The 16,099-nt window shown below is 45.3% G+C and overlaps 2 protein-coding genes across 3 annotated transcripts in view; both read left to right on the top strand.

The window, feature by feature from the left end:
* INPP5F (inositol polyphosphate-5-phosphatase F) overlaps positions 1 to 16,099 on the top strand; it is a 278,232-nt gene that overhangs the window by 56,086 nt on the left and 206,047 nt on the right. The gene's annotated exons all lie outside the window — the stretch shown is intronic.
* GRK5 (G protein-coupled receptor kinase 5) overlaps positions 1 to 16,099 on the top strand; it is a 156,156-nt gene that overhangs the window by 92,892 nt on the left and 47,165 nt on the right. For both annotated transcript variants that reach the window (XR_010432401.1, XM_064663656.1), the window contains exons 3-4: positions 5,293 to 5,405; positions 13,741 to 13,818. Coding sequence is in view for 1 of the 2 variants with exons in the window: in XM_064663656.1 (XP_064519726.1) it covers positions 5,293 to 5,405; positions 13,741 to 13,818 (191 nt within the window). In the remaining variant the exon portion in view is untranslated. The remainder of the gene's footprint in view (positions 1 to 5,292; positions 5,406 to 13,740; positions 13,819 to 16,099) is intronic.

The following is a 16,099-nucleotide window of genomic DNA, read 5'->3' as shown; positions in this document are numbered from 1 at the left end:
TCTTGCTTTTAGTTCTTGCCTTTGCCCTCCATTTCGTTGTGTGCCCCTGTAAGGGAGCTTACATGAAGAAGGCAGAGATGGGCAAAAAACCCCAGAAGTGGTTTTAGATTTGGGCTGAGCTGGTTAAGATCTCTTTCAGCACCATTCCCCCTGAGTTGATTGAGGAGGGAGGCGTAAATTCTGGGACATCTCTAGCTGAGGTTTCCATCCATCCCAGGAATGGTGGGAACCACTTTGACAGGCATCAGCCCCTTGGAAAAAGAGAGTTTTCCTTTTGGTGTGCCAGCAGTCTTGGGAACTGACTGCTGGCCCCTCAGGCTCTGATGCTGCTTCTGTTGTCCAGCCTGAATTCGTATTCAAATGCTTTCTTCTTCCATTACTTTGGCGTGGCTTCTGTTGTTCTGCACCAAAGCAGGTGAGAGGAAGAGAGCAGCAGACAAAAAATAGACTTGGAACAACATCTAGAGGACTTTGATTCACCTTAAAGAAAGAAAATAGTGAGGGGGAAGATGAGTTCTTGTCTTGGGTCATTGAGCATGAGCAGGAAGTGAACAATTAAGTCTTCCTAGATCCTCTTTGGGGTTTCCAGATGTTAAAGAGGATTTGTTTGGTTTGCTTGTGGGGTTTTGTTGTTGTTTTTTTTTTTAGGCAGCAGAATTACTTTGCACTTGGATCTTAGTTTTCTTCCAGGCTGATTTAATGCCAAAGATAGCAGAGAAGGATGGAGAGACCAAATGTTCCCGTGCAGCAGCATGGTGCCTTGTCTTCTTGGCCATTCTCCATGCATTTCTTTGAAATATCTTCTCTTGGGATTCCAGTGTGTTGGAAAATAAAATGCTACTTAATAGATAGTACAGGAGTACAATCATCGGCCACACCAGCAATGGCTAAAAAGCCAAAAAGATGTTCCTGGCTCCTGTAGACCAGAAAAGTGAGATTTAAACTGAGCTCATCCCTCCCCACAGACGTGTGCAGGAGGAGGCCTCACCAGCTGACTGCAGGGGTTGGATTAGCAGCCCTTCAGAAGGAGTTGCAGAAGTGCAACTTTTTATAGCAGTCTCACTTAGACACCTGCAGTTTACACTGAATATCAGAAAAGACTGGTTTTCAGCCAAGAGTCATCCCCCAGTTTTGTAGCTCAGCACTGACCCATCAAGACCCACAGGTATATTGCAGATGTGAAAGAGGAGGGGGGACCTGGTCTCTCTGCAGACCACTGTTTATCTCCAAATTGGCTAAGGTGGTATTTTGAGCCAGCCAGAAAATGCAAGGTATTTAAATGGGGAATTAAGACAAAAAATCTTCACAAGGCACAGGGTGGTTTTTATCTAATTCAAATATTAGATTTTCCCCCCTTTTAATTGAAAGTCAGGGATTTTGTCATCAGCAGCTTTCGTTACCTTGTGTGGTGTTTTTCACTTCATCAGTGGTATATTTGATCAGTATGAAATTTTATTAATAGGATTATTTGTCCTAGGCACGTGCTCAGATCTTTTTCTGAACCTTTCCAAGGTATCTGTTGGGGAACAGATCTGGCCATAGGCTTTGAATGGTGATGGAGTATTCTGGGCAGGTGTAACTATTTTGGTATGTTCTCAGTGCTGGGTGCTCTAAGAAATTAGTATTTCAACACATAAGCTATGAGGTGAAGGGGGAAATGAATCATTAGAATTTAGAATAAACACCATTTATCTTTATTTATCTTACGAATGTTTATGACGGCATTTTGTGTAATACTTTTTCTATATTAATCTGTGTTGTTACTCTGTCAGAAAGATAAAGAATTCATTTGCATGTGCACGTTGTTTGCCAGGGATATTTTCTAAATAAAGGGTTTGGCGTCAGTGAGAAGTGTCTGCTTTCCCAGGGCTTTGACCCACCCAGCTTTTCACCCATGTTTTGGGTGACTTTGCAGGTGTTAAACAGGATTCCACTGAAGCAGGAGGGTCTGACTACCAAAGATATCGCTCTCAGAGCTGTTTTAGTTACACTTCATCATCTTAAGCATATGGTTTCACTTCCAAGTGTTTAACATTTCCATTTCCTCAGGAAATCATTCCTTCTATTTTTTAAACTTTTGAAACTGGATGGATATTTTTGCTGGCAGGCAGACCCGAGAGCGACACAGCGACCAGCCCCAGCCCCAGAGAGCCCCTGGCTGTGGTACCCACCAGCCTCCCCATCCTTCCCCTCCTGCAGCAGCTCCTGAGCACAGCTGGGGGTGCTTCAGCCAGGTCCCTGGGGTGCAGCACGCTGTTAAAACACTCCTGCCTTCCTTACCCTAGTAAAACTACCCACTCCTTTTTTCAGCTTCAGCTGGGAGAGATGTTTTTCTTTCTCTGTCCACTCTGGGCCCATGCATCCCAAGAATTAGTTGAGCACAGACTGCTTTAGCTGATTTAGTGAGGCCAACAGCGAGACTGGGGCCTAAGAAAATAGTTTGTGTCACCTACAAGGAATGAAAGCATTTTCATCCCGTGTTTATTGTCTGTGTTGGTATATCCAGCAGTTACATACACATGACGGAGGAGGGATGGCTCCAGGGGACTGCTCTGGCTGTTGTGTTTTCAGAGATTATTTCTGGTATTTCCTTTTTCCTCATGGCGAACGGGTCACCCCCTCACGTGTTGGCCAAGTTCTGTGCCATAGGAGGAAGTCTGTGCTCACGTCTTCTTTATGGTGCATTTACCCACATATGTCACAGTGTTTAGCTGCTGGTTTTCTTTTCCTGCTGTGCTGTGAAGAGCAGCTATGGATGTGCAATTTGCACGCTCATTTGGCTGGTATCACTGGCCCTTTTGTGAGAGGATCATCCTCTGCTGCAGTGAGTGTCACCATGTCAAACAACTCTGATAAACTGACTGCATTCTGTACAACAAGCGTTGTCACTGTGTATCAAATAATGCTGTACAAGAGAAAATGTAGAGCAGCTGATTAAAGTGTCTGTTCCTTTCTGTTTTACTCCTGTTACAAATGCAGACAGTCACAGTCTTTGCTCTGCTTGTTTAGCAGGAGGAAGCTTGCTGTGGGCTGGGGCTCCTGGAGGCATTGAGTCCTGCCATGAGCAGGCAGGGCCTATATTTTATTCTTACCCTCTCAAGAGTTAGTCAAAGGAGCAGAAAGCATCATCAGACAGATGTAGTTAAACCTCCAGACCTCCCAGGAGAGCTCACCTGAGCTGCTCAGGCTCTGGCTTCATGCTGGCCCCTGGGGCACTGTGAGTTGCTGTTTGGATCTGCTGACTCTTCCCTAACTTTGTCTGCACACCCCTTCACCTTCTCACTAGAAATGCTACTCAGTCAAGCAGCACAAGCTTGCACCACTCCCAAGGACACCCCCAAGGCTCCTCCACATCCCAGCAAGCCCACTGGCTTTCTTGCCACGTGGATCTGTGTCATGATGTTCCGAGCTGAAGGCTCCAGCTCGTGCAAACAAACCAGTGCCACAGGGTTGCTGCTGATAGCTAGACAGACTGGAGGTCAAGGTAGGATTTGCACTGATTTCAATCCAGTTTTACTTGCAAGAGAGTATCAAAGCATTGCAGCCTTCTGGATAGATTGGGTGATATCCTGATCCAAAATGGACTGGCAATGCCAGCTAAAAAAATGATGCTGGTACGTTGTCCCAAATTGCTTCAGAAGACCAGACCAGAGCAGGACCACCCTGAATTAAAAGCCCAGTTCAGTTGGTCCCAACCCATGTCTCCAGTGGCCACCCTGTAAGTGCTTCAGGGGCCAGTTCCTGACGTACAGCCACACCTGCACCCTGGTGCAGCACTGAGCAACTCCCTCCTTCCTCTCACGAGAGGAGGCCTTGGGTGCTCCTTCCCTCCTGTCCCACAGAGCAGCAAGTCCAACATCTCATACAGCGTTTTGTCATCAGGACAGATGTACTCAGAGGGTGGTGAAGCCCTGGACCAGGTTGCCCAGGGAAGTTGTGGATGCCTCATCCCTGGAAGTGTTCCAGGCCAGGTTAGATGGGGCTCCAAGCAACCTGGTCTGGTGGAAGGGGTTGCTGCCCATGGCAAGGGTATGGAACTAGGTGATCTTTAGGATCCCTTCCAACCCAAACTATTCCATGATTCTATGATGTCCTGGTTTTGCAGAACATGATCCCCAGGGAACTGTGATAAGTGAGCCCTTTGGCTGGGTGCCTCCATGGCAAGGGTGAGCTCCATCACGGACATGTGCCTGCATCCCTGGAGTGCACAGAGCTGAAGGGCAAAGGGGGGATAAAAGACATTGCAGAAGCCACTCCAGGCCCAAGAGAGAAGTAACCAAGGCACTGACAACTTGTGTGGGTTTCGTATGTCTGTTTGCAGGGCTGTGTTATGTGTTTAGAAGCTGGTTGTTTCCATAATAACAGCAAGTGCCATATGGCAGCGAGGAGGGTGGTGAGAAGAACGCCTAAGGAAACACAGTATGTTGTTTGACATGTGTGTACTTCTAGAGGAATAATGTGTCTCAAGCAAGTAGTGCTGTTCCAAGCAGGCTGGGGGAATTTTCTGCTCTCACCAGAAAAATATCCAAAGCCCTCAGCATTTGTCCTGGTGCAATGCCAGTTAATGACGCCTGCCCTTCGTCCTTGTTTTCCTGCAGATAGTCCTTGTGATGGGCAAAGGACCTCTTGCTTTACTGCAAGTGATGGTTCTGGATGCACCAGCACAGGGGAATGGCATTTAAACATGGAGTTTAAGAGGAAATACTGTTCTGTAAGGAGTGCTGTGTGGAACTGAAACGAGCCAGATGCCATATGCTCCATCCATTCCTTAACACTCAGCAAGTAAATAGCAGAAATTTTGAAACCTTTGAAAATGCATAGTTTATACTATAATTGTTTAGTACAGAGTGAGCAGAGCATCTCTAGAGATTAGGGGCACTTTAGTGCATATCTAGAAAGCATCTAGATAGGTCTCCACAAATTACAAATTTTCCTGCCCTTTAATGTATGACTCACATTTCAAGGTCTTGTAATTTGCTCCCCACATTCTCACAATCACCAGTACCTTTGAATACCGCAGAAAAATATGGAATTATTTTTTCATAAGACCTGAATGGCTTTTGCCTTTTGCCAAAATGAGTTCCACAAAATTCAGCCCCTCTTATTTGAGTCTTAAAGCCATTAATTATATTTGTATTTGGATACCTGAAATGTGGTGGAGGGGAGAAGGATATTGTTCTGATTTGAGGTCGTAGTTCTGCACTCATTTGCAATTCTCTAAACTCCTGAACAGTCCAGAAGACAAAGCTCTTCTCATTTTCATGCTTCTCTTCTTCTCTTTGTTGCCTCTAGAGAGAGATTACTGCAGCATATGTGAAAAGCAGCCGATCGGAAGGCTTCTCTTTCGGCAGTTCTGTGAAACTCGACCCGAGCTCGAGTGCTGCATTAGGTTCCTTGACTCGGTGGTAAGTCAATTCTTGTGATATTTTGGGGTGCTTCCCAATGCTCTCCTGACACAGGAGACTCCTCTGACCCATAGGAATCCCTGTTCCATGGGGTGTGAGGGCTGGCCCCATCAGCAGCCCAGCATCACTGGCGGTAGAGGGGCAGTGCTGCCCGCGGGGTTGGTGCCAGCCTGGAGGGACACCAGAGCAGGATGAGGACAGGCACCCCCCCAGTGCTGGTGTGGCCTCCCTTCATGTCAACTCCTGAGCTGCTGTGAGTAATGTCTTCTGATGTGGGTGAAGCCTGAAGTGCTGGGAGGCACTGGGAGGAAAGGGAAGGTGATGAATGGACTGACAAGAGAGGAATGTGATAATGCTAATATCTCTTACCAAGGCTTTTCATCTGTAGACTTCAGGGTGATTTACAAAGGATATCCTGAAAATTACCTTGTTTTTTCAAATAGGAGAGCAGAGGCACAAGGTATAGAAGTGACTTGATTGAGATCACTAGGAAACAAATCTCCATTTTCCATCTCAGTGAGCCACTGAGCAATGCCCCCCAGCCCCAGGGGGACCTGATGCTCTTTCCCAGTCTGGCAGTGCTTGGCTGTGTGCACTGCCAGCTGTTCACAGTGGAAAAGTCTCCCAGTGACTTTCTTGCTGGGAACCTGTGAAAGGGTAGGTGTTGATCAGCCAAAAGGCTAAATCATAGCAGAGAGGAAGATAAACTTGTCACTGCTGAGTGTGAGTGTCCATGGGGCTTCACTCCCTGGTTAACACTGACAGGGAAAAGCAAAATAGTGCATACCAACAGGATAAAACTGGTGTGTTTGTACTGTGGTGAAAGTATTCTGAAGTATAGGGAGATGTGAGGATTGCACTTAAGTTGTAAAAGTAACAGTCTGGAAGGGGACATGTGGTCTCTTAAGGTTTATGTCAGTACTGCAGTAACTACAGCAAATCCACAGCATCACAGAAAGTGTTGGATAAAGTCCTATTCCAATCAGTTTTAGCCAGTCATGACTTCTGCCTGTTATTCCTAGCACTGGCTGTGATTTTCTCCAGTGAAAGGTGTAACCACCAAGGTACACAAAACATCTGACAAACACTCTGTGCAGCTATGCTCAAGGCCAGCAGGCAGCAGGGGGCTTCAGGTACCCTGGATGTGTTTGTCCTGCACCAAGCCAGCATGAGACACCACCCACCCATCTCGGGGAAGGCACCCCACAGAAATGGCACACAGGGTGTAACACCTGCAGCCCCGAGGAGGTGGGTGATGGCCATCCCTCTAGGAAGCTGCAGAAATCCTTGGGGAGACAGTCACAAAAGGCTACTTGAAAGTGGTCACCCTCAGTTTGGGGAGGGTTGGCAGGGCTCTGCTCTTTTCTCACGCCTCCTCTCAGCAGCAGGCACCACAGTTTGGTTCCAGCAGCGCCCAGGGGCTGCAGAGAACAAGCCCCTGTTGTGTGAGCCCTGCATACACACTCGGGGCATCCCACTGACAGCAGCAATAACATCTGGGCACAAGCAAACATCTCTGTCGGCCCCGGTGCCCCCCGAGCCCCGCGTGATCCCCTGGGCTGCAGCGCTCCCGCAGCCTCTCCCACAGCCTCTCCCGCAGCCTCTCCCGCAGCCTCTCCCTCCTCTCCCCGTCGTGCCGGCTGCCCGGCCACCCTCGGGCTCTGGGAATTGAGGGCACTGTGTCATTTTGTTCTCCCAAAGCCCTGTGGAGCACTGACAAGCACCGAAACTCCGTGTCCTCTCCTCATCCGTGCAGCACAGGCAACACTGGTCCTGCAAAAGCTGGCGGTGGGACTGGATTTGTTTTAAAGGTTTGTCTCCAAGCAAAGCCAGACTGATATTCCCAAATCCTTTTGCAAGGGGGGGTGCTTTGCACCCACTCCCATGTTGCTTTTTCAGACTGGAGCTGCCCTGTACACCTATACTGGGCTGGTGGTCTGTTCCCAGTTAGGCTCAGATTGGCAGTAGGATTTTGAGGATTTGATGAACAAAATGCCTGGCTGTGTGGAGGTCTGAATATTTATCTTTCTCTCTTCTTTTTAACACTAATTAACAGCAGTCTCCTTTGTTTATTGATTTCGGATTCTGTACAGGCTTGCTCCCAGCCCATGAAAATCCCTGCATTAGGCAATGTTAAGGTCAAACAACACAGCCCATGGCCATTAAATTGGATGAGTGCTACTGAAATTTGCCCAGCAGGGTCACACTGTGTTGAGTGAGCAGTGGGATTCAGGCCAAGCCCTGTGTTGGGCAAAAAACTCCTGTAATGAGACCAGAAGTTTGACTTTACAGCCCTATTCTGACTTTACGTTCTTATTCACCAGGAATGTGAAACCTTTTGGGGACCACCTGCTGTAACAAGCCCCAAGCAGGAGAAACCAAGAGCCTTAATTGTCTTTTGTCTTAGTTATTTTTCTAACATGAGATGCGAAACTTAGCTTTTGTGTAATAACAAACAAAAAGAAAAAATATGAGGGGATAATATTTAGCTGTTCATGAGAGATTCACAGAGCTTCTTGCACATAGAGAGGTAGGACCACCTCTCTTTTTCAGAGCCCATCTAAGTGACTTTACCAGCGTCACACAGTAAGGCACTGGCAAAAGCCACTAATTGATGTCTCCCCATTTTTAATACATTTTTTTTTAACCCATGCACTCAACTGCCTGCAAAGAAAGGAATGATCAGGACTTCTGGGAAGAAACCAGAAGCTGAGTCAGACACTTAACAACCCACCAACATCCTTATGGAAGACTAAGTTTTGCAAGCTCTCTTACACCTGTGCTTCCAAAGGCTGGTAAAATCAACCAGACCTTGCAGACCAGAATCCATAAAGAGACAAAAAAAAAAATCCCTCTTGGCTGGACATTTATGTGAGCTGTTGTGTGAAATAACTAACCTGGTCTGATGTAGTCTCCTGAAATGTAATTATGGCAGCGTCTGGGGTTTTTTGTCTGTGCAGTACAGCAGTGGTTAGGCTGCTTTCTGAAGAAAAAGGGTTTGTCTTGTTCAATTCTGTGTGTGTGTGGGTGTGTAGCTGTCAGTTCCCTCTGAAACCTGTGAATACCTTGGCCACTTTCAACCAGTAACTGTGATGAAAGTGCTCAGATGCACAAAGTTTCTACCTGCTTTCTGAGGAGAGTGAGTAATAACTCACAACCAGCTGTAGCACAGACTATGACAATACGTGGTCTGTAAGCAGGAGGCCCTGACATTAGATGATGAGAGATCAAAACTAAGAGATAAAATATTGAGTAAGAAGTACTGATGGCTGCAGCTCATGCCTCTAAACTCATCTGTGTGCCTGTAACCACAAAGATCCCATGGATAGCTCACCAAACCCTCATGTCGCCACTCAGATGAAGGAACCACATGAACATAAACTCCTATTGTTAAACAGAGATGGTTTAAGATTAAATCAGCTCCTCTGTAAGCCCTTCACAAGGAATTCACGCACAGCCCCAAAGCACACTTTGCTCTGCTTACAAATATTTTAGCGACATCGTACAACTTTGGAGCTGTTGAAAGACAGCCATGAAAATAAAGTGCGAGTGGATATGTTTCCTGTGCTGAAAGGCAGATCAGTGAGCAGGGAATGTGCTAGCAAGACATGTTTCCTTCTCTGCAGCCAGTGCTTCCAGGACAAGGGAGCAGCACTTCAGTTCAGCAAGGACTTCTTGCTCCTGTCCCCTCCTCAACAGCACATTCCTGGGGTGCCAGCTCCTGACATTTCCCTCTCCTCTCCTGTGATTTTTATGTGCTATTATAATGAAGACTTTAGCTTCTGGACTCCCTTTCCTGCTTCATCTACTCACATGCATAATTTATTTTTTTTTTTTCTGGGGGAGGGCTTTTAACATTTTAATGCAGACCAGATTTAGATTGACTAGAGGAGAACGTGGCCCATTTTGGTCAAGGAGAAAATAACCTGACATTGTTTTCTCTCTAACCTGACCAATGTTATTTCTTTGCACTGAAGTCACACAGAAATACATCGTCTGGAGGAAAATGGCCCCTGCTTGTGATATCTGGGCTCAGGGGCTGGGGTGACAGGCACATCTCCTCAGGTGGACTTTTCAGCTGAACGCTTCACTAGACATTGCACTTATCTGGGGTGAAAGGACGAGTGAGCATCCATTTAATGCCATTTATAAAAACCCTGTCTTGCTGTTAGGGAGATTTCATTTGGTTAAGTCCCTTACATGGTGTATAAACCATCTGTGTATGTGTGTCTTAAAGCTGTTCAAGGCTTTTTCCATCAGAAATGCCAGTTTGTTGATATCAACAAACTCATTAACTCAAAACGTGTTTTTAAACAGTCAAAAGGGCTCTTTTTGCCCAGCCTTTAAGTATGAAAAATGTGGTTTCAAGTTCACTTTTCGCTTAGAAATGCGAGTTATTATGAATCCCAGCTGTCTGGGGTTTGCCTTCCAATTTTTAGTCACAGATTTTAAAGCTCCAGCAGAGGCAAGTGCAAGGACAGCCATTGAGGACAGAGCAATAACAGGGCAGAGCCTGGAGTCCAAGGAGGGAGTGAGCAGGAGCAAGAGCAGAGGGAGCTGAGAAAGTGGAGGTGTAAAATTGGGACTGAAATGCCAGTAGCCTCCTGTAGGTGCTCAGAAGGTGACTTCACTGCTCCTGACTTGACCAAGAAGCCAAAACTGCTCTGGTGGGAGTATCTATTCCCATTTCCATCTCCTGGTGGGTACAAGGGACAACTCCTGTGGCTGTGCCACGCTGCTGCAGGGAACCATCAGCTACCTGCTGTGGGAGAGTGTCCTCCCAGATCTGCAGAGACATCTCTTTGGCTCTGTTTGTCAATTTGCACATATTTTTAAGCCACACAGTTTCCAGATCTCAAGCAATATTAAGATGAAAATAAAATACAAGATAAATTGGTGTGCCAGCATTAAAGCTGCTGATGTGAGTGCCTGTGGGGTCCCTGTGCCATTGCCCTGGAAGCTCTCCAGCCATCACAGGCAGCCTCCAAACCTCTTGCTCAGCTGTCCCTGAGCCCATGGCCCCATCCCACAGCCAGCCACAGGCTAGATGTTTCTCCCTTTCCCAGCTGAACTGCATTTTCCCATCCAATCCCACTCAGCCCATCCCAAGACCAGCTGCTTCAAAGGGAAGGACGCTTCACATCCCGATGCCTCTGTTCAGCTTCTAGGGGAGAAGGAGCCACCAAAGTAAGTACTACCTCAAAAAAAACAGCAGCCAAAAGAAAAGTTAGCAGCAAACAGCAGCCAGCCCACATCCTCTGGCCATTTGGACTGAAGGATCTGCCCCTGCCCACAGAAAGAGCCTTCCCTGAGCCTGTCCCACGGAGTCAGGGTGATCGTAAATCCTCCTCTCGTTTATGAGCCATGAATAGGGCCCTGTCTGACCTAACTGGGGCATGGAGAAGCTATTAGACTTCAGAGCAGGAGCCTTGAAACACATGCCTGGATTCATCAAAGGAATAATGGAAAATATTTTGTTCCACGTGGATTTTAAGTAACGCTGTTATTTCTAGCAATTAGGGATTTGCAAACTGTAGCTGTGCTTTTGAGTATTGTGGAAGAAAGGGATGTATCTTGTGATTTAAGCACAGGACTCAGAGTTGAGGACCTTGATGGCTTCCCAGGGAGGTGGCAGGGGGAGCATAGGGGCATCCCTGTCTGTCTCCTGTAATAACAGCTCATGGCTGAAAATATACCAGTATCTGTTGCTGAATAGCTTGAAAGTGGCACTGAAGGGAGAAATAATAATGAACTTAGAAACAAAATGAAACAGGCTTCTAGTACAGAACTGCAGTGAAATCAACACTGTTCACAGTTGGAGCTTATGGTTCCTTCTCACATCCTCACTTGTCTGTCACTTCCCACCTTCCACCACTGTGTCACATTTTCTGGGAATGTCAAATGCAAGTATAATTAAACTTTCCTTTTATTCCTTCCTAACTATCTTGAGACAGAATGAGGTACTCTGTATATGTGTGTGTGTGTGCATTTAACTCTACATATGTTGTATCCCATCAGGAATTGTATTTCAAAACACTGATCCAATCCCTGCAGAATTTTTTTCTTCTGGACTGTCCTAATTTGTTTCCCATTGTACAATTTGGGTGGGATGTAAATGTTATAGGTTATCTGTGGCAAAAAGGATATCAAATTTTTTGACATCTCCCTGGTGCACTTCAAATAGCAGATGATGACTTACAATCAGGTTTTATTTGTTAGGAAGCCAATATGTTACCAGGATCCAGAATTTAAAACCAAATGAAGGAGAGAGAAGTTGTCATTATTGGATAAATTGTAAATAGCATTGAGTGGAGGACTCAGAAGATCTCCTAGATGCTTCCATGCTGAGGCAGTGCCAAGCAGTTTTCCTTTCTTTGCAGTCTTCTGCATAGACAGTTACATTTAAGTACAAATGTTTTCTTTCATTAAAATGCATTATTTCTGTTTTCTTTTACATGAATTTCTGTTTTACATTTACATTATTTCTGTTTTCTTTACATCTAGTTTGTCTGTGAACCTAACCATAAACTGTAAGGTCCAAATAAGAGGCAACTTTCAGCTTTAAAAAATCTGTTCTTTTGTTTCACTTGCTATTCCTCTATTCCCTAGCAAGGAATCATAGAGGAAAATGCTGTTAAGATGCTGTAAACATTTGAGAGTGTCTGTGCTCTAAGAGCTGAAATGACCCATACTCAGATACCATCTAAAAGGACAGGAAATAGGATGAAAGATTTTTTTTTTTAAACCCTGGTATTAAGTTTTATGAGGACATAAACAGTTTCATCCCCAAAATGGTCACTAAAAGAGAAGTACTGTACTTGTGGGTTTTAGTTTTTGGTGTATTTTTCATCAGTAATACAGGTTTGTCTTTTATTTGTGGTCATTGTCATTTCCCAGACAAAACCAGGTCGTAATTCCAGATTGTTCAAGCAACCTGCTCTGTGTGTGTGTGTAAATATGCAGCTTCAGACTGGAGCTGCAATAGCCAGCTGAGCACTGGCTAGATAGATGGGGAATAGCATTATTACTACATTGTGGTTTCCATGTCATTCCTGGGTTTGCTTAGCTGGGGTATCCATTACAGCCTGCCTTCAGATTTATTGCACCCAGCTCGGAGCAGTACATACATCTTCCAGTGGGCAAGAGTTCTGAAATTTGTTCTTCCAAGTGTTTGCCAGTTCAGTCTGATTTACCTTCCTTTTTTTTTTTTTTTTTTTTTTAAACTTCCTCCTCATTTGTCATTGCAGACAGCTTGTATTGGACCAGGTTATTTAATTGGTTTGGCAGGATTTTCTGGGATCCTCTTTTTAATACAGTCATGAAAGCTGTTAGGCTCTCTTCTTTTCCTTTTTTTTTTTTTTTCTTGAAAATACTCGAATCCAAAGGCTAAAGCTTTATATTCTGGGCAGTGCCAAGCAGGAATGTCATTAAGAACTTGTTGTCATTTAGCCACTGGGGTCCCATGCAGCACGTGTTTCCTTCGACTGCCTGCCATGGATCCAAAGCTTTAACTGAAGTGATTAATGTCTTGGTGGTGCACAAATAGTGCTTCTTTTGTTTGTTCTGTAAATATGGTCCTGAAACTCATCAAAAGTCAGTAGTGCTACAATCCATAGGATAGTCAGAATTTTAAAATGTAGGCAAACTTTGTGTGTGAGATGCTCCTTTTTTTAATGCACTGGGGAAGCCAAAGAGAGTTTGGCTCGTAGTGTCTATTCCTCTAAATGGCCTCTCTTGTTTACTCTTGATCCTGGAAAATCTGCCTTCTGAAGGGAATGGGTCAAGGATCACTGAAAGTGATGGGCAAGTGTCTGTCTCTGCTTTGCACAAGTGTTGTGGGACCAAGGGGAAGACGTAAATACATGGGAGAGACACATTCAACCCAAAAGACTATATATTGAAGGAGTTCACTTGGCACTTGAAGTACCACTGTGACAAGAGTAACAAACATTCACTTTCTCTACTACTCAGAGAAATAATTTTACCTTCTGTGCCCACCTTCCTTTTGAGCAAAACCAAATGAAGTTGACGTCTCTTGTCACTGAACGCTTTCTGAAAGCTGGTTTGGCAAGGCTATGAAATATAAATGAATTAAATTGTACTGGTGTTAATTAAGAGAGACAGCCTCAGAAAATGCACCACTAGGATCTGGTCAAAATAAAGTGGCAGGATTTTAATAAGGCTGTGTATAGAGGTTTTACTTCCACCAGAAAATGATATTTATCCTTTGGATTTTTCATACAGAGTGTTCTGTTAAGGCCACATCCAAAATGAAGTTATAATGGTGAAATATGAGTGCAAATATTGACTTTTATTTTTTGTGTGTCTGTTCCAGGCGGAATATGAAATTGCTCCAGATGAAAAGCTGGGAGAGAAAGGAAAGGAAATCATGATGAAATACCTCACCCCAGAGGTAAGGGGCAGCCAAAGTGGCATTACTGAAGGAATGCTGCAAGGCACACCTTTGCTAAACAAGGTTGTTATAGGCTTTGTAAGCCAGACTTCTAAAATTTATGGTGGCAATCTCCAGTGAATAAACCTGCGAGTCTTATACAAATAGTCAGAGACAAAAAAAATTATAATGCAATCCAGAAATTGACTTCTAAGGACGAAATTGAGCTTACCAGGGGCTTCATTCATCTGGGGACAAGCAGGGGACTTCTCTAGTTTCTTAGTGTGGGAAGCTCTGTGTCTGTGGTGTAATGCAAGAGAGCTCAGTGCTACCAACAGATGCCCCAATTATTTCCTGTCCAGCTCAGGAGTGGTGGTGGCATTTCATGTACTGTTGGGTAGAAAGGACTGGCAAAACATGGTCTTTCGTAACGCTGTAGTTTGGTACAGAAGTTCCCACTCCTCCCCCAGCCCCGTTTTCCCCGGGGCATCCCGAGACGTGCAGGACTGGCAGGAGCCAGCAGGGTTTGGAGCTGGGAGGTGCTGCAGTGGTCCTGAGGGTTGCCTCTGGGGGCTGTGGGCAGGACAGGAGCTCTGGGAGCAGCCGTGTCCACAGGGTGGCACTCCGAACAGAGAGACAGATCCGCTGCTGGGGTTTGGGACAGGCTGCGCTGGGACTGGCTCTGTTTTGGGGCGGTTACCATCATTTCCCGACCGCGTTTCACCTTTGCAACAAAAGTCGCTGCCAGGAAGCAGTAAACATCCGACTTCAAACACAAGAGCAATCCCAGGATTTTTCCTAAGTTGCTTTCGTAAGAGTAATCAAAGATGCACGACTGCTGCTTCAACTGTTTTACAAGAGAAATATGTTTGACCTTCAGGAGAATTAATGGCATTTTTGGCAGATGTCTTTCTCGAGTGTTTAAGTGGTACAATGTGTTTTGGAGGTGCAGGGGCAGAGCAGACCACTCTTTTTCCAGCCAGTCATTTTCCTACAATAAATTTGGATGCATACTTTCGGTTATCTCAGGCTGCACTCTGGGATCTGGTTTCATTTACTGAGCCTGGCTGGTTTCATGTGCAGCCATTGAGCACTGCCAGTACGAGTTCCTGCTGCCCATTCATTAGGGGCATGAAGTTCCACTGCTTTTTAAATCCACCAGAGTGACCTTTTGTTTTAAAATCTCTGTCAGCGGAGGAACGAGGGACAAATACCGAGGAAAAATATTTCCCACTGCTCCAGTTCCCATCTGGAAATGGGGAAAGGCATTTTGCTGATAGCAGAGCTAGTGAAGTGAGAGAAGGATAGCACTGCTTCTCTTCAGCCAGTGACGGTGAGGGTTTCCAGATGCCACAGCCCCTCACTGCTGTCCCGTGGCACTCCTGCCATTCCTAGTGCAGCCAGAAGCACATGGAATAGCTTAGTGAATGTGCAGTGAAGACCAATCTGAGAACAGTTGCTTCTTCATCCAGAAAAAAATGATTACTGGATGGTAAATTGTGTTACAGGAAGGAAAAATACTGGGGCTCCAGAGCTGGAGTTTCCATTCTCTGCCTGTACTTCTTATTTGACTTGTACCTGTTTTTTTCAGTATGTAAAATTGGCACAGCATATTTACAGTCAGTGCTGGAACTTTCCTGGTACTTGCAAGTTGCCTTAACAGCTTTGGGCAGAAGGAAACTAGATGACTTCCAGTGGTCCTTTCCAACATGCTCCTTCATGTGCAATCTAAACCTGCCTCCCTGGTGGTGGTGCTTTAATGTCTGCATTGGTCTTGCTGCACTTTTTTTCCTTAGTGAGAAACTTCTGCATCTTCCCAGAGCAACATGTGAGCCCTGCAGAGCAGAAAATACTTCCTAGAGGCGAGGTTGACTGTCCCATAACAGTGGGTTGAATCCTAGATTTTCTGGTGGGTTTCCCACACAACAAATGCTTAAAAAACTAGAGCAAGGCCTGGATTAATCTAATATTGTTTTGGATACCTGGCTAAGGTACTCAAGTTAGGAGTGCAGATTACTTACTGCCCTTTCTTGCAAGAAAGAGAAATAAGTATCTCCAAAGGACACATTTCAAGCCAGTAGAAGTCAGTGATTCAAAGCCAGGCTAGATGCTTGCAGTCCAGAGGAATTAATCTGGACCCAAATACCCTAATGGAATATCATCCTGGCCAGCAAAGAAACCTTATTTTCATTAGGATCTGCATTTCTCCATTTAGTTATCAGTCTCTTGAAAGACACAAATTGCCACTGATTCCACAGGCTTCTGCTTTCAGCTGAACACTTCTTTTAAGTGGGTGTATGTC

The sequence above is a fragment of the Pseudopipra pipra genome, chromosome 8, assembly GCF_036250125.1.
Source record: "Pseudopipra pipra isolate bDixPip1 chromosome 8, bDixPip1.hap1, whole genome shotgun sequence".
Taxonomy (NCBI): Eukaryota; Metazoa; Chordata; class Aves; order Passeriformes; family Pipridae; genus Pseudopipra; species Pseudopipra pipra.
Note: the sequence above shows the minus strand (reverse complement) of the source record. Positions and strands in the feature narration are given on the sequence as shown.